The sequence below is a fragment of the Pseudorca crassidens genome, chromosome 5 (assembly GCF_039906515.1).
Source record: "Pseudorca crassidens isolate mPseCra1 chromosome 5, mPseCra1.hap1, whole genome shotgun sequence".
Taxonomy (NCBI): domain Eukaryota; kingdom Metazoa; phylum Chordata; class Mammalia; order Artiodactyla; family Delphinidae; genus Pseudorca; species Pseudorca crassidens.
In genome coordinates, this window is record NC_090300.1 from 74464488 (window position 1) to 74492038 (window position 27551).

At 42.9% G+C, this 27551-nt stretch overlaps 1 protein-coding gene and 1 pseudogene across 1 annotated transcript; one reads left to right on the plus strand and one right to left on the minus strand.

Annotated features, from left to right (window-relative positions):
• Positions 1-10311: 10311 nt before the first annotated feature.
• Positions 10312-11784, minus strand: LOC137224285 (stAR-related lipid transfer protein 6-like; annotated as a pseudogene).
• A 12803-nt stretch (positions 11785-24587) lies between these two features.
• LOC137224483 (syncytin-2-like) lies at positions 24588-26187 on the plus strand. The gene has a single exon (XM_067737252.1). The coding sequence runs from the start codon at positions 24630-24632 to the stop codon at positions 25686-25688; it is 1059 nt and encodes a 352-aa protein (XP_067593353.1). The 5' UTR covers positions 24588-24629; the 3' UTR covers positions 25689-26187.
• Positions 26188-27551: the final 1364 nt, after the last annotated feature.

Genomic DNA, 27551 nt, shown 5'->3' on the forward strand with positions numbered 1-27551 from the left:
ACATAATGCTAACTGAAAGAAATCAGACAAAAAGACCATATGTTATATGATTCCATTTATATGAAATGTCCAGAAGAGTCAAATCAGTAGAGAAAGAAGGTAAATAAATGATTGCAAGGCTCTAGGGGACAGAGGAAAGGGAAGTGAGTTCTAATGGGTATGGGAATCTCTTCTTGAGACCATGAAAAATTTAAAAATTTTAATATATGTTATAGCAGATTTAATATAAACAAGAAAGAATCAGTAAACTGAAAGATAGAAAAAATTATTCAAAATGCTTCTCAGAGAAGAAAAGTAACAGAAAATATGACAGTGAGTGACATGGAAGACAGTGAGAAGGCTTGGCATACTTCTAACTAAAGTACAAAAGAAGAGCACTGAGGCAATAGAAGGGAGTTAACATGTGAGAGTTTCAAATGTATTAAAAAAGCAGTCCTCATTTCAGAAAACTGAAAAAATTCTGAAGAGTATAAATAAAAAATCCACAAGTAGATTCAGCATAGCAGAACACAAAGACAAGAAGGGAGAAGACAGATTACCTATTGATATGGAGAGAAAAGGCAGATTTTCCAAGAGGAATGAATATTAAAATGGCAGTTGGCTCTCAAGAAAAAAAAAAAAAAAATGCAAGCCAGAAAAGAGTGGAATAATGTCTCGAAGATATTGAGAGAAAATAACTGTCATTCCAAAATTGAACACTTCATAAAAATATCTTCCAATAATGAGGGTAAAATAAAACATTTTCAGATTAAAAAAAAACAAGAGAATGTGACAATAACCAACTCTTAATACAAGATATTCACAAAGGTGGAAGGTTTGAGGTACAAGAAGGAATAATGAGCAAAGACATAGATAAATACATGAGTAAATCTAAACAAAAAATCAACAGTATAAAATAATAATTAACAGTAATAATGTCTAACTTGTAGAATTAAATAAATAAGGTAGAACCAAAATTCTGTACAATAACAGCATATCAGTTGGGAGGAAGCTGATCAGAGTTAAAGTCATCTGAGGTTCTTGCATTGTTTATGAGGAAGGAAAAGATAATGATTAAACTTTGCATACTAAAATTTTTATAGCGAGCACTAACAGAATTAAAAAAAAGGTAATAGAGCACATAACTTCCAATTGCTAATGGGAAAAATAAAACGAGATTAAAAAAAGCCAAACCAAACCAAACCAAACCTTCTGTATTGGCTGTGTAACAAACTAGCCTAAAACTTAATGCCTTAAGACAATAATAATTTGTTATTGCTCATGAGCCTGTGAATTAATTGGGCAGTTCTGCTAATCTGGGCTAGTTTAGCTGTTCTTGAATGGAATCACTTATGCGATGTCATCAGGTGCTTGGTCCCTGGGAGCTGCCTGGTCTGAATCCATCTTACCTAGGACAACTCATCTCTGCTCTATGTGGTTTCTTATCCTCCAGCAGACTAGTATGCTCTTTTCACTTGGCAACTAGACAAGTTCCAACAGAATGAGTGAAAGCCTAGACCAGAGGTTGGCAAGCTTTCTCTGTAAAGATCCACACAGTGAATATCTCAGGTTTTATGGACTAGACCACTCAACTATGCCATTTTGTCAAGAAAGCATCCATAGCCAATATGTAAGTGGATGAGCTTTGCTGTGTTCCAATAAAACTTTACTTACAAAAATAGGCTGCAGGCCAGATTTGGCCAGTGGGCTGTAGTTTTTTGACTCCTGGCCTTGACTTAGAACTGGCACTAGATTCTCTTTCACTTCTTAATGGAAGGAATTGCCAAAAGGTCTTATTGCCAAAGGGATTTGCTTATAGGTAAAGGCATAATTGTGTCACATTTTAGATGAGGAATCCTCTATAATTTCAATAAATCAGAAAGAAGTCAAGAAAAGAGGGGGGAAAGGCCACAGAAAAAGCAAAAATAAGACAATAAAGCAATATAAATAAACTCAAACATGTCATTATTCACAAATTCACAGTAAATGTGAAGGGAATCTTCTCTCAATTTAAGGCTATAAAGCCAAAATTGCTAGAACTTCAAAGAGGAATTTTAAAATTCATCATCACTGTGGGAGATTTTAGCTCATTTCTCTCAGTAATTGATTAAGCAAATGACATTATGGAGTGCAGCTGAAGACATGCATCCTTCACAATTCTGCAATGCTAGTCCCAGATACATATTTGGAAGTTATTCACATATGTGTGCACCAAGATTCATGTACAAAGTGGCTCACAGAAAGCATCACATATAAAGCAAAAGGCTGAAACCAACCAAATATCAGTCCAAAGTATAATGAACAAAGAAAATGTGCATGAGGCTTGTAGTAGAATCTTACACAATAGAAAAACAAATATGAATGAACTCCAGCTACACAGATGTACCTTAGGAACTGAGAGGGCATGTACAAAGCATGTTGCTGAAAAGCACGTAAAATCTGATTTCATTTACCCAATGTTCAAAACATCCAAATTAAACAATATATTTTTAGAAATAAATACATATATGGTAAGACTATTAAGATGGACCTTACCTTTGTAGGTTATCTTTGTAGGATGAGAATGGGATGGGGAAGGGCGTACAGGGGTGTTCAAAGATATCTTTTAAGGAAGGAGTCCATTTTATATTATCTCTTTCCAATATAAATCAAGAAATCTTTTCTGAGTTTCCTGTCTTCTCATCCATTACTTCATTTGCATAATATATACCCTGTGAGACCGAACACATCTTAGTGGAGGCGGGAGAGAGAGAGAGGTTATGTGGCCTGGGGCAGATGAGGCTCTGGGTTCTCATATGTAAAAATTTCCCTTCCACCTTGCAATTACATTATCCAGAAAGTGGAAATTGTATCTTATTCTACTAAGCAGAAAAATTTTAATGCTGTTTTTCCAATTCTTATTATAAACGATGTTTATGCTTGGTAGAATATAATTTTATTTTTCTCTTTATTGATTCTGGTCTTTATTCTTGATTTTAATTAATGTGCATTTAGAAATTTTTGTATTGCTTAAAGGACTCTTCAAGCTAAAGTCTACAAACCACGTGTAACTGTTTAATACACTGAGTAAAATGTGTTACTGCAAAATTTACTCTGAGCATGTGATTGTTTAATCCACGAAGTAAAGTGTGTTATTACAAATTTTACTCTGGTGTCGGTGTGTCTTCCCTAACCTGATGCCATTAAACCAGGTGGTCCACCTATAAACCTTGCATCCTTTGGTAAATGAAATCGAGCCTTGGGCACTCCAGCCCTCCTCCTATTATTTGTCTGGAATCCTCCTGCTCACTCAATCACTCTTGATTCTGTGGGGTGGGACGGAGAGAGGCAATATTTTCCCATCTCAACCAAGGCCTCCCCTGCAGATGTGACCCCATCCTTTGAGAAACGGAAAGGCAGGGAGGCACAATGCTGAGAGATGACTGATCTCTTAGACGGGATGGGGCAGATGCATAAACTTCACTCCTTTCTTCGCTTTGTCTCTAGTGCCCAAAGAGCTTTGGGTCTTGAGGCCTTGACCCTCACCCTGATTCATGCTTGCCTGTGGGACTTGCTGGCAGAAGTGAGTTTCCATGGCTTGCTGCTCAGCACTCCCTAGCCCAGGGCTTTCACCTGTCCTCTGGCTCTGCCGGCCACGTGATATTTCAGTGCACCACCTCCTGATCCAGATCCAACAGCGAGTTGGAGCTATTATCGTCCCTTGCAAGCATTAAGGCCAAATCTTCATTTATTTCTTCACATATGTCGTTACCACTGATGATTAAGAATTTGTCTATAGTTTATTTGGCAGCTCATAATGTTAAAGAGAACATTGCTTCACCCTAAAGCTAGTAGCAAGATGACAGAAATACCAAACATGACATCACATCCAGATAAAACAATATCTAAGATCACCTTTCCCTGTGGTTCCCTCTTAAGACTGAGAAAACTTGGACTTACAAAAAAAAAAAAAAAAAAAAAAAAAAAAAGAATTTGTCTATAAAGCAAGACTGCTTGGGTTCCTGTCCCATCTCTATCACTTACTAGCAGTGTGGCCTGGGACAAATTTTCATGGTTTTGTTCCTTGGTTTCCTCTTTGTAAAATGGATATACTAAAAATACCCATTTCATAGGTTTGTTTGAGAGGATTATTTAAAATATTGTAAAGTATTTAGGACACGCTTAGAATGTAGTAAACACTCAATAAATATCAGCAGTTCTTTCACTTATGTGTTAAGGAAAGTTCTTGGGTGCAAAAGGGAATTTTAAATCTAGAGATCAAGTATGAACTTTGAGAGAGATTTAGTGTTTTTTAAAATTTTCAATTGAAGTATAATTGGTTTACAATATTGTGTTAGTTTCAGGTGTACAGCAAAGTGATTCAATTATATGTATATGTTTTTCAGATTATTTTCCAATATAGGTTATTATAAGATAGTAAATATAGTTCCCTATGCTATACAGTAAATCCTTGTTGCTTATCTATTTTATATATACCTGGATGATAGCAGCAGTCACATTTCAACTGATGAAGACTGGGGTAGAATATGAAGGAAAAAAAGTATTGATTAGCTCCAAACTATTTCTGGTTCCAGTTATGCAGCTGACTTAGGGCAACTGCCATTACACAATGGGTAGCAATTGTCCCTTTTGGGAACAAATCATATTCTGGTTCTTTCCATTTTTACTTGTTATAAATAAATTCTTACAAATTGAACCCCATAGCAAAATGTCCTGCTCTCAGCAATATGTATTCTTTCCTAATGGACTGAGCTGGGTGAGTGAGACTCTCCCATCCAACCTGTGCAAACTGACTCTGTGTTCTGGGTGAATCCAATGTCATCCATACTGTTTTCTTGAGAAGAGATAATGTGATTTCCTTAGTCAACAGTTCTTAGTCTATCAAACCATAGGCCCATTTCAGGAAAACATCTGTCAGGTTTGCTTTTATTCCTATGAAAAAGGTAATTTTTTTTTTTTTTTTTTTGGGTAATGGAAAAACCTACTAATCTAGGAAAGAACAATCTGGGCTTTGCAACTTACTAGCTATGTGACCTTGGTAAAGTTAAATAACCTCTCTGAGCTATGATTTCTTCATCTAAAAAATGGGGGAATTGTAAGAGATGACACCTGAGGGTCTCTGGCTCACCTATCTCTTTCCCTTGCACCTAGAAAAGTGCCTTGGGGACCTACTATGTAGCACAGGGAACTCTGCTCAATGTTATTTGGCAGCCTGAATGGGAGGGGAGTTTGGGGGAGAATGGATACATGTAGATGTATGGTTGAGTCACTTTGCTATGCACCTGAAACTATCACAACATTGTTAATCGGCTATACACTAATATAAAATAAAAAGGTAAAAAAAAGAAAAGAAAAGTGCCTTGGACATAAAAGATGCTTGATAACTGTTCAAAGAATTCGGATATGTAATAATGAGAAACTATGATCTGTCTTTTGCATTTTCATAGAATATCAACTCCTAGCACATAAGTAGAGCTCGGTGCATGTTTATTAAAAAGGAAATGATTTCCTTTTATTAGTAATAAAGAGTTTCAGATAATGCAATTTGAATTGTGGGTAATCTACAGTTAATAATCTTTAAACCATATTATTTAAAATGAATAAATAGATATAAGAAAATCAATCATTGTGACTTGCCCTTTCCCAGTCTTCCCTGGAGAGCTCAGCCATGTGGTTTCTGATTCATTGCCTTCATAAAGGGATTTTTTCACACAGAGGAGCACCCCAAGTGAGCTTGAATCTGAAGATCTCAGGACATGGCTTTTGACATGGAAACTGGTGAGGAAGTGAGGTCTCTGGTCACTCAGTGCTTTCAGAGTCAATAACACAAATGTCAAATCATGAAGGAAGATCTCACACCAGCAATACAAGGAAGAGACAGCATTTATGATGAACTATTTTCCTCCAGGAGATGAGGGACTCCTTGGCATTGGTGAAAGCCATCTACTGTCCAGCCCAACCAGAAAACCTTAGAGTCCTCCAGGTGGACAGAACATAGCCTAGAGGATTGTGAGTGGAATCACTGATTTGAAGGCTCTCCGGACACATGATTTTCTTTATAAATCTTGATTTGTTGATATGACATATGAAGGATCTGTTGATATCAGTCTGTTACACAAATATAGTTTCCCTAATGAGGACTTATTTGCAGATATAAATCAGGTAAAATCTATGAAGACCTCAGCACAAAACCATTAATCTTGATGAAAAAAGAATACACTGTGAATGCTCTGGAGAATGGAGCCTATCATCTTCTGTGAGATTTGGACATTTTTAGAACAAAATTTCTGTGTATCCACCTGCTGCTCTTCATTCAAGGTCCAGCTTTCTGGTCAACCCCCTCCATAAAGCCTGTTCTCATCCAGCTTTCTGGTCAACCCCCTCCATAAAGGTGTTCTCATGACCTGTTTCACCCAGCTGAAAGTGAATTTTCTCCCTTCTTAGAATTTGGTTTCTCTCTTGAGGCCCCGAGAAATTCTTCCTTCCATTACAGTCACTTAGACTTGTGTTTCTTTTTTTTCCTTCTTTGAGTCTTATTGAGATATAATTGACATATAATATTGTATTTGTTTAAGGTGTACGACATAATGACATGATATATGTATATATTGTGAAATGATTGCCATGATAAGTCTAGTTAACATCCATCACCTCTCATAGTTACAAATTTTTTTCTTGTGATGAGAACTTTTAAGATCTCCTCTCTTAGCAACTTTCAATATGCAATACAGTATTATTAATTACAGCCACCATGCTGTACACAATCCCAGGATTCATTTTTCTTATAATTGGAAATTTTGACCACCTTCACCCCTTTTGCCCACCCCCACCCCCAGCTTCTGGCAGCCAATCTATTCTCTGTATATATGAGTTCAGTTTTTTTAGATTCCACACTAAATGAGATTGGGCTGTGTTTTCATTCCTTCACTAGACCAAGGAGCAGGAACTGCTGTGACCATCATTGTCTCCTGAGCTGAGCTGATTGCCTGCCAAAGTGATGTTCGGTGTGTAGTAAATAGTAAAAAAAAAAAAAAAAAAAAAAAAAAAGAAGCATTAATCTAATATTTCAGAATTCAATATCACCTTCTCTTTTAAATAACTCTACTTGATTCAACTTTAGGACCTAATTTATACAGAAGCCCTCGGGCTTAGTAGATGGAGTTAGGTCTGGAAGTTGGGAGATGCTTTTTACTGCTCATTTACTAAGGACCCTTGGGGGAAAAGACATTACTTATCATTTCTTTCCTGGAATAGTAGAACTGAAAGGATGCATAAAGGTCATTTAGTCTATTCCCTGGGACACACAGAGGAAGAGGGACTTGTATAGATTGGCACTATACATTAGTGGTCAAGTCAGAGCTGAAGGCTGCTTCCTGACCCTAATCTATGTGATACAAGTCAAAGTGGTGGTGACCTTGGTTGGTGGATTGGCTGGGAAGAGGTAGGAAGAAATTCTCTTAGGTGATAGAAATATTCTCTATCTTGATCTAGATGGTGGTTGCTGGAAAGTATACACATGTAAAAATTCCCCAGTTCTACACCTAAGATTTACACATTTTACTAAGCATAACATTATACTTCAGAAAAAAGGAAAAAACTGCATGCAATATTTTAATGAAACTACCTAGTTCCTCATCCATTATTTTATTCTTTCTATTTCTTACATGTCTGCAATTTTTCTGATTACAAAATAATACATAGTAAAAATTCCAACATATCAGAAATGTAAAAACTTAGATAATGAATATCTTTCAAAATGCCATTCTCTAGAGAAGAAATATTGTTAAAATTTTATTATTCCTAGCGTGTATTTTCATTTTAAAAAGGAGCTCCTTTGAGAGTACAGAAATACTAAGTGTTGCCCCCTGGTTCATAATCTCTAGGAAATAGTGGAGAAGTGGTGACAAGCTGCTATTGGAAGCCACACTGTCCCTTGGTTCTCAAGCTTCTTAAGCCCAGGTCTCCTTTTGGTTCTGGACAAGTCTTGGTTTTCTCCATCATTTGTTTTTGCCTAAACAAACTTCAGAGTTTGGGTCTTGTTTATCTTTTCGGTGACTCCTCCGTTCTACCTTCCTTTTTGTGGCCATCTCTCCAACTGACATTAGAAAAGTATTACCATGTTACCAGTTCTTCCATTATTGAAGATTGTAAAACAGGTTCATGTTACTGCTCTGCTTCAAAGATCTGTTGCTAAACACTACAGAAGAGGGAACAAAAGGTGTAATGTAAGTAACCAACCAAGAACTGACAGTCTCAGGGAGCTGTGAACACAGGTCTCCCTTATAAAATACAGGTAGCAAGGTTTTAAATTTCTTCACATTCCCATTCACATTAGCAGAGGGTAAGCAGTTGATTTTGTCTTCTTTTATATCCCACACGTTGGATAGGGAGATAATGAGGATAGAAATTAGCTTGTCTGCTTGAACTTGGAACTTGCCAGCTTGTCCTTTCCTTCTCTTCCTCTCCTGACCATTTCGATCCTGAATAAAAATTGGTGGGTCCAAGCAGGGTAAGTGTTAGAGCTTAGAGCATCTGGTTGTGCTAGAAAGCTAAGGAAGTGCTCAAAGAATGATGTGGACACATCAGAAGGACACAGAGCATCAAAATAAGCAATGATAGTAAGACTATAAGCCACATTATATACATGTTGACTATGAGTCAATAAATGAATAAACTGAAAGTGTGAGGAAGAAGAGGATATTTACATAATTTCAAGGTACCTTGAAATGCCTGTTAATTACAAAGGGGAAAAGATCAGTTTTACAGTGGGTAAGTCTGGCAGACTCTAACTGAGTGATCAAAGTGCACATCAACAGTAATGGAACACATTGAAGATCATACGCAATGAGAAGAACACAGCACCACTCCTGTGATATTCCTGCCAGAGATGAAAAACCTAGATCTAGTTGTGAGGAAACATCAGGAAACATAAATTGAGGGATATTCTACCAAATAACTAAGCAGTAATCTTCAAAACTTCAAGGCCACGAAAGTGTTTCAAATAGAAATAATTAAAGAGACATGCATTGTGTGATTCCGAACTGTATCCTTTTGCTATAAAGGATAAAGGACATTATTGTAACAATTGGTGAAATTTGAATCAAGCCCGAGGAGGAAATGGTGGCAACTTATGAATGTGAATTTCCTGATTTTAATGGTTGTGCTGTGTTCATGGGGAAGAATTTTCTTGTGTTTTGAAAATATTGGTGGGGAGATTAAAAAAGTATGATGTCAGCAACATATTCTCAAATAGTTCAGAGGGGGAAAAGTTTTTGTATGATACTTGCAGCTCTTCCGTAAGTTTGAGATAATTTCAAAATTAAAAAAAAAAAATTCTAATTGGATGCCATGATTTAAACAGTTCCTAGAGATAACGTTCTACTTTAAGGCAAAATACACTACCTGCCTTTCCCTTGCTTCTGTTTCTCTAAGATTATCTGCTTGTGAATCACTATGCTGTATACCTAAAACTTACATAATATTGCAAATCAGCTATACCTCAGTTTAAAAAAAAAAAGAATATGTCTAACCAAAAAAAAAAAAAAAAAGATTGGGAGTTTGAGGTGCTTGTGTGAGTGGAGAAAAAGGGATTATGTGACATCTTGATATGGAGGAAGGCAGGAGAATCAGCAGGTCCACATGGTTTCCTTGCACCATCTGCTGCTTCCTCTGGTTTCTGAGGCATTGTCTTTGTCACTGATTGCAGCTAATATCTACCATCAACCGGTATTTCTCTCTGGGCTTGGTTTCTCTCTGAGCTTGGTTAATCTAGTGACGCTCCCTGGCTGCCCCTACATTATCTTAGCTCTTACTCACATTTTAGACGCTTCTGAGTCTCTATGCCCTCTCTCTGGCCCCCTGAAACAAGCAGTTCAGTCCAACTTTTACTGTGGAGTTTCCCCTCCCCTTGCTATATGGCCCTGGGGCAAGTCATCTGCCTCAAAAACTCAGCAATTCTTGAGATTTCCTTCTAGGACGTAATGTAGGTCTACATCTATAGGAGCCCCTGGCCTCATGGGTTTCTTCAGATCATCTAAAAGTGCTTAGTATTTAAATAGAAATAATGTGGTATATTCTAAATGAGGATTTAGAGCTGCTTGGAGAAACTAAATATCATGGCCTTTCTCTATCTAATTGTGTTGCCAAATTTATTTATTTTTTCGAGATTAAAAACTATATTTAATGCTTCTCTTGTACAACTATGAGCTCTCATTTTCACAAAGTACCTTCAGTAGTTTGTTCAAGAATACTGTTTAGAATAGTGTAACAGTATTTATGCATATTGACTTAGAAGTAAAAGGCAGTAACTGTCACACATGATTTTCAGTGGCCTCATTTCTTCTTTAGGAATGATGAATGCCCATTATGATGACATCCACGTCCTGGGAATTTTGTTTGCCTTTATTCCATCTTTTACATTGAGGATGAAGCTTACTAAATTGGAAGACATGGTTGCTTAAATTATTGACGGGGCCAATTTTCCTCTCATTTCTTTCTGGACAAACATCACTAGTTTGGAATACGCTGGGTTCTCTGGCAGAGGTGAACACATATAGCCACAAGCATGGTTACAACCACGAATATAATTTGAAGCTGGAGGATATGCTGGAAAATACACACTAGAAGAACTGATAATATCCATATTCCCTTTGTAGTGCTTCAAATACACTAAGTCGATAAAATCTCGGGGGGATATGGCAAAACTTTGTGTAATGGTATAACACATGAATGTGTCCAAATCCAAATTTTGTACCATGTTGTACACTTTTCAATGATTTGTCCCATGTAATTCTGTTTTCAGGTTTGTAGAGGAAATCAGATAGTTTAGATGTTTACTCCAGAATTATTCCTTCAACACGATATAGATTTCCATGGAATTTTTTTAGAAGTCTTGCTGGAAACAGTTATCTTTCTCTCAAAGGGGAATAAAAATGCACAAATAAGTTAATGAAGTCTTAACCACTTTCCAGCCTGATGTTTCTTTTTCTTTTTTTGTTTTTTACCGTACGCGGGCCTCTCACTGTTGTGGCCTCTCCCTTTGCGGAGCACAGGCTCCGGACGCGCAGGCTCAGCGGCCATGGCTCACGGGCCCATCCTCCCGGACCGGGGCACGAACCCATGTCCCCTGCATCGGCAGGCGGACTCTCAACCACTGCGCCACCAGGGAAGCCCCAGCCTGATGTTTCTTGATAGTAACCTAAAACTTCGTGAGCAGTTTGTTGGGCAAGTGCTTTATAGTCCATCTACATTTCCTAGTAGATCTAGTCCAGAATTTTAATAACTATTAGGACTCTTCTCCAAATCCTTGTGGTGATCTCCATACCTTTCAACCTGGTGATGTAACATCGGATGAGCTGGAACATATTCAGATGGAGTAATGGTCAAGGATATCTTCACCCACAGGGTCAGCGGAAAATAAACACAAACCAAGATTGAGATGGCATCTTTTTCTGATAAGTTGAAACTGGATTCTTCGCACCTCGTATCCTGTCCCAGTCTTGTATACAGGTTCACACATGTTGTTAAGTGGGTCTTTACATCTATTTGTATAATCTCCCTCTTTCTGGGCTGCTTGACTGGGCCCCCAATCCGTACTGGATCACTGCCATTCTTCCCTGGGAATCAAGGTCCCCAAGGAGTTTGTTAAGTCCCATCCCTGGCCAAACTCCCTCCTCCAATCCCGCGTCTGCTTTGAGGGTGAGGGGCCGGCTGGAAACCCAGGAAGGCCGGGCTCAGGGATGGGAAGGGGAAGGCGCTGAAGAGGAGGGGAAAAAAGTGGTCGGGGGATCTGCCCCTCCGGCCCGATTCGGTGTCTTATCCTGGGAGGGGGTGCTCTGAAAAGCGGGGAGGCCGAGCGTGTTGTAAGGGCTGGGGCTGTAGGGCTGGCTGTCAGCGACCTAAACGGCAGCCGCCAGTGCCCCAGGTCCCCACCCCCGCCCCGTCCCCTCTCGAAGTCCCGGGAAACTGGCCGAAGGAACCTCAGCCTATCATGCGCAGACCGGCCGCGCAGAGCCGTGACCGAGGTGGGGAGGGCGTGCGGGGTAGCTACGCGGAGGTAGCCCAGAACCTCCCCACCCCAGAAAAACCCGGAGGGAGAAACTACACTTCCCAGCAGGGAGAGCGACCTAACGGCCCGCCCCACCCCATGCCCCTGCCCCCCGCCCATCGCCCCTCGCGCCCGAGCGCCACCCATCGCCAAATTTATTTTGACACGGTCGGTATGTGGAATTCAGCCCACCAGGGGATCTCTTTCCAGAGTCTGAAATGGGAATGGACAATGTTTGCTCTGCTCTCAGGCTTCACCAGAGCTTAACTAATACATCTCCTCTCTGCAGGCTGAAGCCCAGAGCTGAGAAGTCAGGACACATGGGTCTGCCCACTACCCCCAACTGTCTTTGTGCCCTGTGTACCTTCCTTTTTCCACCATCCTTCTGGCCCAGGGAGAGAAGACTTTCCTCCAGATCACTTCCTCCTACCTTTGCATTCCCGCTACAAGGCGAGCCATTCATGGTGGGCCAGTCTTTCATCCGTACAAGACACACTCCCAGTCTCAGTTGTTAGACCTTTGTCTTGGTATAGAGCTTAACTCCCTGCCTTAGGGCATTTAACTGCAGCTTGATCTAAGATATTTAAAGCAGCAAAGACACCAGGAGATCTAATTATCTTATATAATGTTTGTTATGACGCTGTTATTCCTGGGTGTAAAATTCTCTTTCCTAGGACTTATGGAAACCAGTGATCCTGCAAAAGCCCAGAGCCCAGGTTGGCCGTGGTGCAATGAACAAAATAGAGGACCTGTATTCTACTCCCTGTCCTGTCAATGAACCATCTATTTCCTGCAAGCTGGTTAACATCCCTGAGCTCTGGCTTTCCTACTGGTTAAATGGGAATGTTAAAGATAAAAATCTAAATTTACAAAATACTTTTTTTTTAAGTCTCTTTATTGGAGTATAATTGCTTTACAATGGTGTGTTAGTTTCTGCTTCATAACAAAGTGAATCAGCTATACATATACATATATCCCCCAAAATACTTTTCTTGATAGTCTCTTATTAAAAGGGGGTAATTAACTTGAATAGACATATAAGTGATGTAGTATAATTCAGTAAAAAGAAAAGAGGTGGGTAATAAGAGGCTGGAGTCTAGTCCCCTCACTGTCATTAAGGAACTTTGGTACTTTAGACAATCACTTTCTGGGCCTTAGTTTCAACATGTGTCAAATGAAAATAATAATATCCATCTGTGTGTATAAGGATAGAAAAGCACTAAGAGATTTAAATGAAATAAATTTTTAAATGATTTACGTGTTGCTATATAAATAGAACCGTGTTAAATTTACCAGATTTTCTATAAAATCATTCTTAGAATCTATGCAGGGGAACATTTTATCTGTTGAAGACAATTAAAAATAGGTCCATATAATACAGGTTAAAGCCCTGGAGATAAACTCAGTCCTTTAATGAAGTCTGCTGCAGAGCAAAGAGTGTAAGAGCACTACTCCAATTGACTGATTAAATACAGGATGGCCTGTGAAAGTAACAAGCAAACTATTCAGGCAGTGGGATACGTTTTGAGAGAGGGGGCAGTGGAAATAATCCCTATAGAGAATTTTAAAAATACTAAAACCAACAAAAAGTCAACCTACTTTTTTATTACTACCATGTGCTAGTGATTGTAAACCATATCAGTGATCATATACCACCCCTTTCAGGATGGACCACAGCTCTGCCCAGTCCCCCCACCCTGCCCTTGTTATAGCACTGTGTTCAGGAGTAGAGGTGGAACTTCATTCCTGCAAGGACAATCTACAGGCTATAGGACACAACACCTCTTTATACACACACACACACACACACACACACACACACACACACTCATTTGGCAGTACCTGTTTGACCTTCCTGACCCAAGATCTAGAGGATCTTATAAGATTTGCAACAGAAGCTTGTCTACAAAAGTTGGAGCTCTGCCATGCTTACCGGCAGCCGAATTGGAAAGATCAAATCTGGGGAGGCTAATGTCTCCTGGAATGTGAAGAGCTGGCTTTGACTGAAGATGAAATTTTATGAAACTCTTCTATGGCGGACCATCTTTCTCAACTACTTGCTCTTGCTTCGTATTTTAGTTTTGAACTATTTTCTCTCATTGCTTCTCACTTTCTTTTTGACTTCCCATAGTTAGCCAGCTAATGAATCATTTATAACTTGCCATTAACAGCCAAGTTCTAATATGTCTAGATATGATTTCTATGTGTTTTTCAGACACAGCTTATAGGATTTTTTTAAACTGCTCTGGGGGTTCTTTTAAACTCTCAAAATCTGCAAAATTCAAGTACAGAATCTCAATATAAGACTGAAAACTTTCCTATAGAAAGTATTGATAATTAATAACTAGATGATTTAAAAAGTCTTTGCTGAAAGGAATAATATGTACTTGCAAGCATAATGGGAGTTTTCAGTTTATTTCCATTTGTTCACTTATTATGTCTATCTTCCTTGAAGTCTATAAACCTAAATAGAAGAGCTGTTTTAAGCATTTGTTTGCTAATTTCAACCCCTCAGTCATCTCTGGGTCTGTTCCTATTGACTACTACTCACGTCCCCCTGTTATGGGCCACATCTTTTTGGCTTTTTTAAGATAACTACCTAGTAATTTTTAAATTATATGCTAGATATTGGAAATGCTGCCTTTTTAAGAGTCTGGTTGTTTTTCTTCCAGGAAGGAGTGCTGAATTTTTTTACGGCAGGAATAGTTGACTGCCAGATCAGCGGGATACCTTGGAGGCTTGTTTTTAAGCTTTGTTAGATGGGGTCTAGTGCAGCCCTTAGTGGAGAGCCTGGTCCCACTGGCTCCCAGGGTAAAGCCCACAGTGTTCAACAAAGTCTCTTCACTCAGGATGGTCGTGCTCTGTGGGAAGTCCAAAACCTCCTGTGAGATCACAGAACACCAATAGCTGTTTTCTGCCAGTCTCACTGGGCCGCGCTGTGTGTAAGAATTGTATTTGGACGAAGATAAGAGGACCAATAGGTGGATTTCTTGAGCTCCTTCTCTGTGTGACTCCCTGCTCCTGGTACCCTAGCCCACAAGTCCCAGCTGCCGCAGCATCTCTCCTCTGATCTCTGCTCTTCAGTCAGCTCAGTGAAACTGCTTGGGCTTCCCCTCCCCCTCCCAGACAGTGCCCCAGGCTAAAGGCCATCCATCCATCAAGGGCTCACTTAATGACTTTTTCTTCTCTTAGGAGTCAGATTCTTGAACTGCCTGTTATCCAATGTCTGGAAACAGTTACTTCATGTTTTATGCCTGCTTTTGTGTTTGTTTAAAGCACAAGTCTAGACCTGACAGTACCACAAGCGAAGACTAGTTTGCTTGCTCTTACTTCTCGGTTTTCAATGTAGTCATAATTTTTTAAATACTTCTTATTGATCTTTTAAAAAGTATTATCTGTGGCATGATTTTCCAAAGTGTGTTCCATGAAAAATTTAAAAGACTCTGTATTAAAATAGCTTGGAAAATGCATTTATCTTGACGGCAGGACACCTCAGAGCTGTAAAAAGCTAATATGGATTGTAAATTTTCAAGGGACTATATTATTTGCATTTTTCAAATTCATTTGACCACAGTATCCATTTTTAACAGATGGTCTTATGGGAGTACTAGACAATGGACCACTTTTAGGGTATTGCTGCTCTGTGGCTTCTATTTATTAATTTTATTAAAAATTTATACACCTAATTAAAAGGCAAGTATGGTTATAACTATCTTCTAAATTAATTTTTAGATGGAAAATAAGCTTAGCTTCTTCTTCCTCTCTCTAATCTGCTTCCAGCCAAAATTATTCCAGGAAGTCCTCAAGAAATCTATGAAGATACGTGTGTACATATACGTAGATTCCCAACGGTTAAGTTTGCAGTTGGGCCCTTTCAATATTTTATGTATCATGAAAAAAGGAGAGTTTTAAAGGGAGAAGTGTAATTTTACATGATGAAAACATGGGTTTCATTTTGACATTTTTTTTTCTAAAAGAAAAAGGCAGGTCTTTTTAGATACTTTATGTCAGTATCTCTCATTTGGTGAAGTTATTATCTTATTGTGCTGTTTGATAAACGAGGTATCACTAAAGATGTGAGAATGACGAGCCTTCAGGTGCAGCAGCTGTTGTATCTCTTCATCATTAATAATTAAATTATTTTAAGTATTTCTTACAGCTCACACAAAGATCTGGGCACAGCTGGTCTGGTTGGGGAGCAATTCTAGGAATTCCTACCGCAAGTCTAGGAATTATATGGAAACAGCAGAGGTAACAGACACGAGCACGATTGACTGAGGGAGATTTAAGGCCCAGGGTGCAATCTCATTCTTCCATTAACGTCTGCCAAGCAGCGTTCCTCTCTGGACCTCAGTTTCCCCAACAGGACAATGAGTTCCTTGGACTAGGGGATTTCAGAGTTTCTTTCTAGCTCTTACATTCTCCGGATCTTGTTGAATAATACTATATTAACTAAAAAGTGGTAAGAATGTCACTTCTAGAAAGCATTCCTTCTATGCCTGGAGTAGGAGAGATGTGTTCTGAAAAACACTAGAAAATATGGCTGTTGAGATATTTGTGGGTTCATTTTAGCTTTACGCCTGTAAACAGAAAAATTCTTACCCTTCATGTTTGTCCTTCATGACTTAAATAATTCCCCGAATCACAATCAATTTGTCATCTGTCAAAACCTCACATTTCAGTCCTTGTCAAGTGACGGAGGTGATCGCTTTTTCTCCTAGAAGTTTATTCCATGTTCCTTCCTACAGATAGCAGAAGATTATAAAGCAGGAAGGAGACGTTCTCCTCAAAGATACAATAGAATTTTGCAGAGAACCAGAACAAAAGGTTTTTAAATCCCTAAATGAAGCCAGGAGGAAAAAAATAAGTTATTCTGGTTTTAGTTGCTAACAAAGGCAGAGAAAGAAAAAATCAGTTGCTACGTTACCTCTCCATTAGCCAAACTCAGCACAAAGTGAAAAAGGATTTCCTGATACAGCTCTATATTATCTTCAACTGCATTATTGGTTTAGATTATAGCAGAAAAGAAAAATCAAAGATCAAGGCTTTGTTTTCCCTGGAGCCTCAGATGCATCCGATAGTATATCTATCTGTAGGAGTATTATATATGGACACCATAGTATGCTCTGTGTTCTTGTCCTGTCCAAGGACCTGGTGAACCTGCGGAGTTGCAAGGTGTGGTTCCTGGGGCTTCACTACCCGAGGCAATGCATTTCCCCAGAGTGGTGGAGCGCCTTACCTGAGGGTGGTGCAGACAGGAGACAGGGCTCATGGGCGGAAATGCAGCAGGAGGTTAGCCCTGAGGGTCAAGGCAAGTCCATGACGGGAAAAGGAGACTTGAAGTCTAACTCAAGGAAAATGAGCAACAGAGTGCTGTCCCCTCGCTAGCCCATTGGTTCAGCTTTCTTGTTTTGGAGTCCCATAGGGCGTAGTGGCTAAGCACAGACTGTGGCAGAGACAGCCGCTTACTAACGATGCAAACTGGGGCGAGTTGCTTAACTCCTCTGAACTTCTGTTCCCTCCTCTGTAAGATGAGGATAATAAATATAATAAAAATAAAAGAGGTGAGGATAATAACCTTAAACTTAAGATGGTGAGGAGTATTAAAAGAATGAATGCAAGTAAACTGCTTAGTACCTGGCTTATCAAAGTTAAACGTTAGAACTACTACAATCACATCCTACTGTCCTCTAGCTTTGACTGCTTCTAGCTATTCTTAGTGGCTTCTAGAATATAAGCTCCAAGGGGGCACAGATCGCATCCTTCAGGTTCAGGATTGTATCTTCAGCCTAGTAGAGTACCTGGCGTATGGTAGGTACTTCATGAATAACTGCTGAATAAATAAATGAATTAATAAATGAACGAATTTCTAATCAGCACTCTTGGACAGCTTGCCTCCATCTCTCTGAGGGAGGGTCAGGCAGCCACCAAACACTAGTGCATTCCAAGGTGAAGGGCTCTGACCCTGCCTGGTTTGGCCAGGGACTCTGACACATGCCTGATCGTTCATATTATATGGCTCTAGTGATGTAGGCAAATGTACTTGCTTTTTGTTACGGTTTCCAGCAGTTTGGTCCAAGTCTCTTTTTGTATGTGTGTGGGAGTGTACCATGTATCTCTCTTTGGTATTTTCACATAACCATTTTAAAATTCATGGTGCAGGGCCAATTGAGTAGTAATATCACTTTGTCCTGTCTCCCATATATTTCCCCAAAGGGAGCAATTACAGCAGGCACTTCACTTCATCTGCTCTTCTACAGTAGAGAGTATCTGTACACAGACAACTCGTTATCCTGACACAAATTTTCCACACTGAGACTCAGCCACTTGAAATCTGCTTTAAAGCCCTGTCCATGGGATGACTACCACGTTTTAATATGTCTCTTGTGGGATCTCATTTCACAGGCAAGGAAAAGAGAGAAAAGATGGGTGAAATGAAGAAGGCATGTCAGTGGTGATACAAACAGCAGGCAAGGAAAAGAGAGAAAAGATGGGTGAAATGAAGAAGGCATGTCAGTGGTGATACAAACAGCAGGCTCGGGAGCTGACGACTGTATTGGTGGAGGATAACGCAGAGGGTCAGAGAGGAGTTGGAGGGATGAAGGAGGTGGGCAGGAAAGCAGCTAGTCACCAGCAGCCTCCCACAGTGAGCTGTTCATACTTCTTATTATAGCATACACCACCTTTTATGCGATTTTTCTTTTTCTAAAAGTTGTTCCCTACCACTACATTGTAGACTTGAAGATGTAGACCCTGTCTTAGTCCAAGAGTCTAACATAGCTTCCGGCGTATAGTAATTCTTAAAAATTTTGAATGGGTGAGTGAATTAGTGGATAGAAGGATGGATGGATACCCAGAATAGAAGGGAGAAGGGAGAAAAGTGGAGGTTATTTAATAGGAGCTCTCCAAGTATTTAGTACCCAGAGTCATTCCCAAAGTTGACCAGAGTTGACCTGGGTTCAGACTGAGGGAGCCTCTCCACTGAGAAGGAGAGGATGGAGGGAGGCATAATTTTCAGTCAGTAGGTTGAGTTCAGTATGATAAAGTCCAAATATATCACCACCTGGGAACCAGAATCAACATCTAGATTTGGAATTGGAGGCAGTAGCTTGAAAAAAAGTGGACAATAGTTCAGGATCCTTACTGGAAAAAGATATTGTTATCTAATTAGGTTTGATGTGTCTTCTTAGGAGGGCTTATGAGCAGACTGGCCTGTTCAAGTGTACCAACTGAGGGGGCTATGTTCTAGTTTGGTGAGAATAGGACTGAGTTGACGCCCTGCATTTAATTTGTGCTTTTCCTGGAATTTCTTTTCTGTTCTTTCCGGAGGGGAAGGGCCGAAAAAGGACCATTCCAGGGCGCGGCGCTGGGCTTGCCACATTTGGGAGCGCCGCCTGAAGTTGGGCGCACAGCCTCCCGACGCCCTGCCGTTGGGCTGGTGGAGGCCGCAGCACTGCTAGGGTTGTATCAGTCCTCCTGTTTGCACTATTTCTTTTTGCGACCATGGCCCCGCCTTAAGTATTTCTAATTAAGAAACAAAACCTCAGGAAACCGAAACTTAACCAGCCGCTCTCGCTTCTGTAATTACGCCTGCTGACCCCCCCCCCGCAACCGTCCAACCAATCAGACGGCGACTAGTGTCTCTGTTTAAAAGTCAACCAATCGGCGACTAGTGTCTCTGTTTAAAAGTCAACCAATCGGCGACTAGTATCTCTGTTTAAAAGTCAACCAATCGGCGACTAGTGTCTCTGTTTAAAAGTCAACCAATCGGCGACTAGTGTCTTTGTTTAAAAGTCAACCAATCGGGGACTATGTTTGTACCGGTCTATAAAAGAGCTGTACTAAACTCCGCCAGGACCTCTTAGCGTCACCGGCAACGAGTGCGCGGAGGTCCAGGTTCGAACCTGCAATAAATGACCCTTGCCGTTTGGCTTTGACTCTCGACTCTGGTGGTCTTGTGGAGGGGCCTCGCGACCTTGGGCATTTCATTTGGGGGCTCGTCCGGGATGCCCCCAAGCCCACCAGACATCAGGTCAACGGGTCATCGCTGACAACCGATCGGTAAGTAAGCCGGCTCAGGGTACCTTCTGTTTTGGGGACTAGGACAGTCCTGGCGGACGCGCTATAGGACACCTAGTCGGGTGTGGTTGGAGACGTCCACCACGACCCATCTGGGGCTGACAGCCCATCTGAAGCACGCACGCGATAACCTCCCCTTCCTCCTTTTACAGACTCCGCTATTGGGACTGCTCTTAATCACTTTTGTTTTCAGAGTAACCTTTTCTAATCAATCTCTTCCAGGACCTAGACATGGGCCAAGCACAGAGTACCCCCCTCTCCCTCCTTCTCGCTAATTTCGGGGATGTAAAGTCCCGAGGACACAACTTCAGTCTGGATATCCGGAGAAGAAAACTAATTACCTTCTGCCGCTCTGAATGGCCAACTTTCGGGGTTGGCTGGCCCACCGAGGGTACCTTTTGTCTTCCTATAATCCTAAAAGTTAAATCTAGAGTTTTCTTGCCAGGAAAAGAAGGCCATCCGGACCAGATCCCCTACATCCTGGTATGGCAGGACCTGGTAGAAAACCCTCCTCCCTGGATGACCCCCTTTTTGTCATCAGGGTCATATAAGATCCTTGCGGCCCGACCAACTAAACCTCCCAAGCCTCAGACCCGAACTGCACCCATACTCTCTGACAGCCAAGACCTCCTTCTCCTAGACCCCCCCCCATATCAATCTCCTCCTGTGGCCCCACAACCAGTCCCCCTTCCTGCTCCTGGCTCTGCTCCTCTCCCCTTGGTAGAACGTCCTGCGGCCCCTCCCGGAGGGCCACCCAGGCCAGAACCGGAGGACCGAGAGGCAGAGGCACTACCGGTCCCCCTGCCCAATGAAAATAATTCCCAGGGGCCGGCTGGGCGCACTCGCGGACGCACTCAGCGCGACCCAGGGTTCCGCCATCCTGATTCCACCATAGCCCTACCCCTGCGAGAAATAGGCCCTCCCGATGAGACAGGGAACCCCCGACTCCAGTATTGGCCATTCTCTACCAGTGACCTATATAATTGGAAAACCCAGAATGCCCGTTTTTCTGATAATCCTAAAGACTTGATAGCTCTTCTAGATAGCATTATGTTCACTCATCAGCCCACCTGGGATGACTGCCAACAGCTCCTCCGGATCCTATTCACTACCGAAGAACGGGAGCGAATCCAGCTGGAGGCGAGAAAACTGGTTCCTGGAGATAATGGTCAACCCACCGCTAACCCTGACCTCATCAATGCAGCTTTTCCCTTAACTCGCCCCCCGCAGGATGAATGGGACTATAACACCGGAGAAGGTAGGGGACGACTGCTCATTTATCGCCAGACTCTAATGGCGGGTCTCCGGGCTGCCGCGCGCAAGCCCACTAATTTGGCCAAGGTATATTCAATCGTACAAGGTAAAACAGAAAGTCCCTCCTCTTATTTAGAAAGATTAATGGAAGCCTTTAGGCAGTATACCCCTATGGATCCAGAGGCCCCCGAAAATCAGGCCGCCATTGTAATGTCCTTCGTTAACCAGGCAGCCCCTGATATTAAAAAGAAACTCCAGAAGTTAGAAGATCTGGAGGGCAAACAGATACAGGACTTACTCCGTATCGCCCAGCGCGTCTTTAATAACCGGGACGCCCCAGAGGATAAACAACTTAAAGCCACTGAGAAAATGACTAAAGTCTTGGCGGCCATTGTTCAGGAAGATCAATAAGGCCCCCCAGCCACTCGACCTCCCAGGCGACCATTGGACAGAGATCAATGTGCCTATTGCAAGGAAAAGGGCCACTGGGCTCGGGAATGCCCCAAGAAAAGGCAGCCGCGCCCCAACCAGGGGCAATGGCAACCGAACGCCACCCCAGTCCTGTTTACACATGATACAAAGTAGGGGGGACGGGGTTCGGACCCCCTCCCCGAACCCAGGGTAACCCTACGAGTGGAGGGGAAACCAGTCCAATTCCTGGTGGATACAGGGGCACAGCATTCGGTCTTGGTTAAGCCCCATGGGAAAATTTCTAACAAATCCTCCTGGGTCCAGGGAGCTACGGGAGTCAAACGTTACCTTTGGACCACTCAGAGAACTGTGGACTTGGGCACGGGAAGGGTAACCCATACCTTTCTGGTCATTCCCGATAGCCCTTGCCCCTTACTGGGGAGAGACTTACTCACTAAAATGGGAGCACAAATTCATTTTCGGCCAGAGGGGCCAATCGTAACAGACCCTCACGACCAACCCATATCTGTGCTCACCCTGAACTTGGAAGATGAGTACCGACTTCACCAGGAACCACCCTCCCAAAATCAAGATATAGAGTCATGGCTTCAGCAGTTCCCCGAAGCATGGGCAGAAACAGGGGTGGTGGGACTAGCCAAACACCGCCCAGCCCTATTCATAGAGATCAAACCGGGGGCAGATCCTGCACGTGTCCGACAGTATCCCATGCCCCTAGAGGCCAAGACTGGTATCACTCCTCATATTCGCCGGCTTCTTGACCTGGGGATACTGCGTCCCTGCCAGTCGGCCTGGAATACACCCCTGCTGCCAGTCCGCAAACCTAACAGTAAAGACTACCGCCCAGTGCAGGACCTGAGGGAAGTAAACAGACGGGTCATAGACATCCATCCTACTGTGCCCAATCCATATACTCTTTTGAGCGCCCTTAGTCCAGAAAAACAATGGTATACTGTGCTGGACCTCAAAGATGCCTTTTTTAGTTTACCCTTGGCGCCCAAAAGTCAAGAACTCTTTGCCTTCGAATGGTCAGATCCCGAGAGAGGTATAAACGGACAACTCACCTGGACCAGACTTCCCCAAGGATTCAAAAACTCGCCTACCTTGTTTGATGAGGCCCTACACGAGGATCTCAGTGAGTACCGGAGACAAAACCCCAATGTAACCCTCCTGCAGTATGTTGATGATCTCTTAATAGCTGCTGAGACCGCTGAAGCCTGCCTGCAGGGAACCAGAAACCTCCTACGGACTCTCGGCACCCTGGGATACTGAGCCTCTGCCAAGAAAGCACAGATCTGCAGGCCTGAGGCCCCCGGGAACTACCGCCCCAACCCGACTACTCGGAGGATGACATCAGATGGATGAGCAAGCTTCCTCTAACCCAGATACCTTTTCAGGTTGGACTGAGGCATTCCCAACCAAGAATGAGACTGCACGAATAGTAGCTAAGAAGCTACTAGAAGAGATCCTGCCCAGGTATGGCTTTCCAGTTATGATAGGGTCCGACAACGGGCCAGCCTTCGTTTCTAAGGTAAGTCAGGATCTGGCTTCCATACTTGGGGCTAATTGGAAATTACATTGTGCATACCGCCCCCAGAGTTCAGGACAGGTAGAAAGGATGAATAGAACTCTAAAAGAGACCTTGACTAAATTGACCATGGAGACTGGCGCTAACTGGGTAGTCCTACTCCCCTACGCTCTGTTTAGGGTGCGAAATTCCCCCTATAAGCTAGGATTTACTCCCTACGAAATAATGCATGGTAGGCCTCCTCCTATCATCCCTAATCTAAAGACTAACCTTATCCAATTGGACCCAGAAAATAATCTCCTGTCTTCCCTCCAAGCCTTACAGCGGATACACGAGACAATCTGGCCCAAACTAAAAGAGCTATATGCAACAGGACCCCCACCTACTCCACACCAGCTCCGGCCAGGTGACTGGGTCCTTGTCAAACGCCATCGACAAGAGACCCTAGAACCCAGGTGGAAAGGACCTTACCAGATCATCCTGACAACGCCGACAGCCATCAAGGTGGACAGCATAGCTGCCTGGATCCATCACACACACGTCAAGCCGGTGGACCCATTTTCTGACCTCATCAAGTCCACTAAAGCTGATGTCACCTGGACTGTTGACCGGAGTAAGAACAATCCCCTCAAACTGACTTTGCGCCGTACCCTCCCCCATGATGACCAAGGTACTGCTGATAGCCCTAATGATAGTCCTAACCCTCAACCCTCGGGCCACGAGGGGAGGATTCGGCCCTCCCCCAATAAGAATACTTTAATACAACTACTATATGGTGCACGGTGCGAGTGCAGGGGAGGTACTATGGAGACTCCTGTTGTTCCCCGAGGGTATACTCATATGCAGGACTGCGGGGGCATAACTGCGTATCTTGTTCAGGAATATAGGGTTACCGGGGCCTCTCAAAACTGGCAATGCTACCATAAGCCTAAGCAACTCCCCCCTCGAGCTACTTGCCCCTGTTCTACCTTCCAGGAATCAATGCATAGCATGTGCTATTCCTCTTACCAGTAATGTATAGGGGCCAATAACAAGACTTATTTCACAGCCATACTACAGAATAATAAAAGCCCCACCATTAGTGATGATAATAAATACCTTCAGGCTGGATGCACTGGCACCCCCGGGACCCCGGTATGCTGGAATACCGGGGCCCCCACACATATGTCAGACGGTGGGGGACCCCAGGACGCAGTGCGCCAGATAGAAACCCGAAGACAAATAGAAGAGGCCTAGCGGCATCTGTACCCACAGCTCAGCTACCACCCCCTAATTCTCCCTAAGGTCGATCCCTCTGAATTTGACTCCCAGACCATGTCCATACTAGAAGCTACTTTTGCGCTTTTGAATACCACCAACCCCAACTTAGCACAGGATTGCTGGCTCTGCCTTCCTCAAGGACCGCCCCGCCCTATAGCCATCCCCACCTTCGCCAATTTAAATATCAGCGAACGATGTAACCCTACTTCACTCCCCGAGCCGTTCCCCATACAATTTTCAAAATTTTCAACCACCTTTAATACCTCATGCTTTGTCAAGAACGATTCCCTCTCTAACGCCAGTATTGACTTGGGAATCCTTTCATCCACTGGATGTAGTCAATATATCCCCGTGAACTCCTCCCTCTGTAGTCCTAATACCACTGTCTTTGTCTGTGGAAGTAACCTAGCATACACCTATTTACCCCCGAATTGGACAGGGGTCTGCACCCTGGCCACCCTTCTCCCCAATGTAGACCTGATCTCGGGAGACACCCCGTTGCCCATTCCCAGCTTTGACCTCTGGGCAGGGAGAACCAAACGAGCCATTACAGTCCTACCCCTCCTGGTAGGATTAGGAATTACAGGAGCTGTGGCCACAGGGAGTACAGGTCTTGGGGTCTCCCTTCACTCCTATAGTCAGCTGTCTAGGCAATTAATAGAAGATGTAGAAACTCTCTCTGGGACCATTCAGGACTTACAGGACCAATTAGATTCGCTGGCCGAGGTGTTCCTACAGAATAGGAGGGGCTTAGACTTGCTGACAGCTGAACAGGGTGGGATATGCCTCGCCCTGAAAGAAAAATGTTGTTTCTATGCAAATAAATCAGGCATTGTAAGAAACAAGATCCACCAGCTCCAGGAAGACCTAGCTCGCCGCCGGCAAGAATTAGCGGATAATCCCCTTTGGTCAGGATTTCATGGGATGCTCCCCTTCCTCCTCCCCATCCTGGGCCCTCTACTATGCCTCCTTCTCCTCCTCACTATAGGCCCCTGTATACTCAGTAAAGTCATGAATTTTGTTCGCGAAAGAATAAATACAGTCCAGCTAATGATATTAAGAACACAATATCAGCCCTGCGAGGCCTCAGAAATTGAAGAAACGGAGCCTTGAGGACCCAAGATTGGCTCCTCTGGTTCATGAGAAAGGGGGGAATGAGGGGGCTATGTTCTGGTTTGGTGAGAATAGGACTGAGTTGACGCCCTGCATTCAATTTGTGCTTTTCCTGGAATTTCTTTTCTGTTCTTTCCGGAGGGGAAGGGCCGAAAAAGGACCATTCCAGGGCGCGGCGCTGGGCTTGCCACATTTGGGAGCGCCGCCTGAAGTTGGGCGCACAGCCTCCCGACGCCCTGCCGTTGGGCTGGTGGAGGCCGCAGCACTGCTAGGGTTGTATCAGTCCTCCTGTTTGCACTATTTCTTTTTGCGACCATGGCCCCGCCTTAAGTATTTCTAATTAAGAAACAAAACCTCAGGAAACCGAAACTTAACCAGCCGCTCTCGCTTCTGTAATTACGCCTGCTGACCCCCCCCCCCGCAACCGTCCAACCAATCAGACGGCGACTAGTGTCTCTGTTTAAAAGTCAACCAATCGGCGACTAGTGTCTCTGTTTAAAAGTCAACCAATCGGCGACTAGTATCTCTGTTTAAAAGTCAACCAATCGGCGACTAGTGTCTTTGTTTAAAAGTCAACCAATCGGGGACTATGTTTGTACCGGTCTATAAAAGAGCTGTACTAAACTCCGCCAGGACCTCTTAGCGTCACCGGCAACGAGTGCGCGGAGGTCCAGGTTCGAACCTGCAATAAATGACCCTTGCCGTTTGGCTTTGACTCTCGACTCTGGTGGTCTTGTGGAGGGGCCTCGCGACCTTGGGCATTTCACAACCAACATTGCCCTGCCAACCCATTGGTAATTAAAACCATAAGCTTTGGACTCGAAGCAATGAGGATGAAGCCTGAATACTACCTCCACAGAGCTCTTTCTTACAGAAAAGCTAGGGCACTGGAGAATGATTTGATTGTATTTGAAAGGTGGAGGGGATGGAGATTTCAACATAGCTTCAAGATTCAATAGGAGTATGGTTAGGCCTCAGAGTGTAACTCTTCTTGGACGAGGAGAAGCATACAGTGGTTGGTTTTGCTCTTATACTTGGGGTACCACATACTACTATGCTGCCAGCCTGAAAATATGAAGATCTGAGGCAAAAGCTAGCACATTGCAGGAGAAGGCCATTCAACCTATGATAGGAATGCTGAGGGTTTTAAATTCCAGAATCTGAGATGGTTTTCCAGGAATAAAATTTCTACTGAAGGAGAAATACCAAGAGTACCTTATTTAGGGATGTTTTAAGGGTACACAGGGTTTGTTCTAATCATATATGCTGAGACACATAGACATGGAAGTGAGTGTGATGGAGGAGGAAGTTTGGTATATTCACACGTCCCCAGAAACAGGAGACACAGCATGCCACTCTGTGGGACCACATGGAGAAGCACCAGGGTCGATCAGAGGCAGAAGGAGAGAGGGAAAACATGCGGAAGAGCCTTTATTGTGTTTTTTTTGTGGGATGGAATGGGTGAATCAGAGTAAGCAGGCTTAGAATGGCTATTTTGAATAATTTCAGCAGGCTCCAGGGTTTAAGGGCTGTCGCCAGTTACCTGCTACTTGGCTATGATAGTTAGCTTTATGTATCAACTTGGCTGAGCCATGGTACACAGATAGTTGGGCAAACATTATTCCAATGTTTCTGTGACAGTGTTTTTTTGGATGAGATTAACATTTACATCAGTGGACTTTGAGTAAAGCAGATTGCCCTCCCTAATGTGTGTGAGCCTCATCGAATCAGTTGAAGCCCTGACTAGAACAAAGACTGGTCTCCGCTGAGCAAGAAGTAATTCTGCCAGAAGTCTGTCTTTGTACTCAAACTGCAACTCTTCCCTGAGTTCCCAGCCTGCCAGCCTGCCCTGCAGATTTTAAG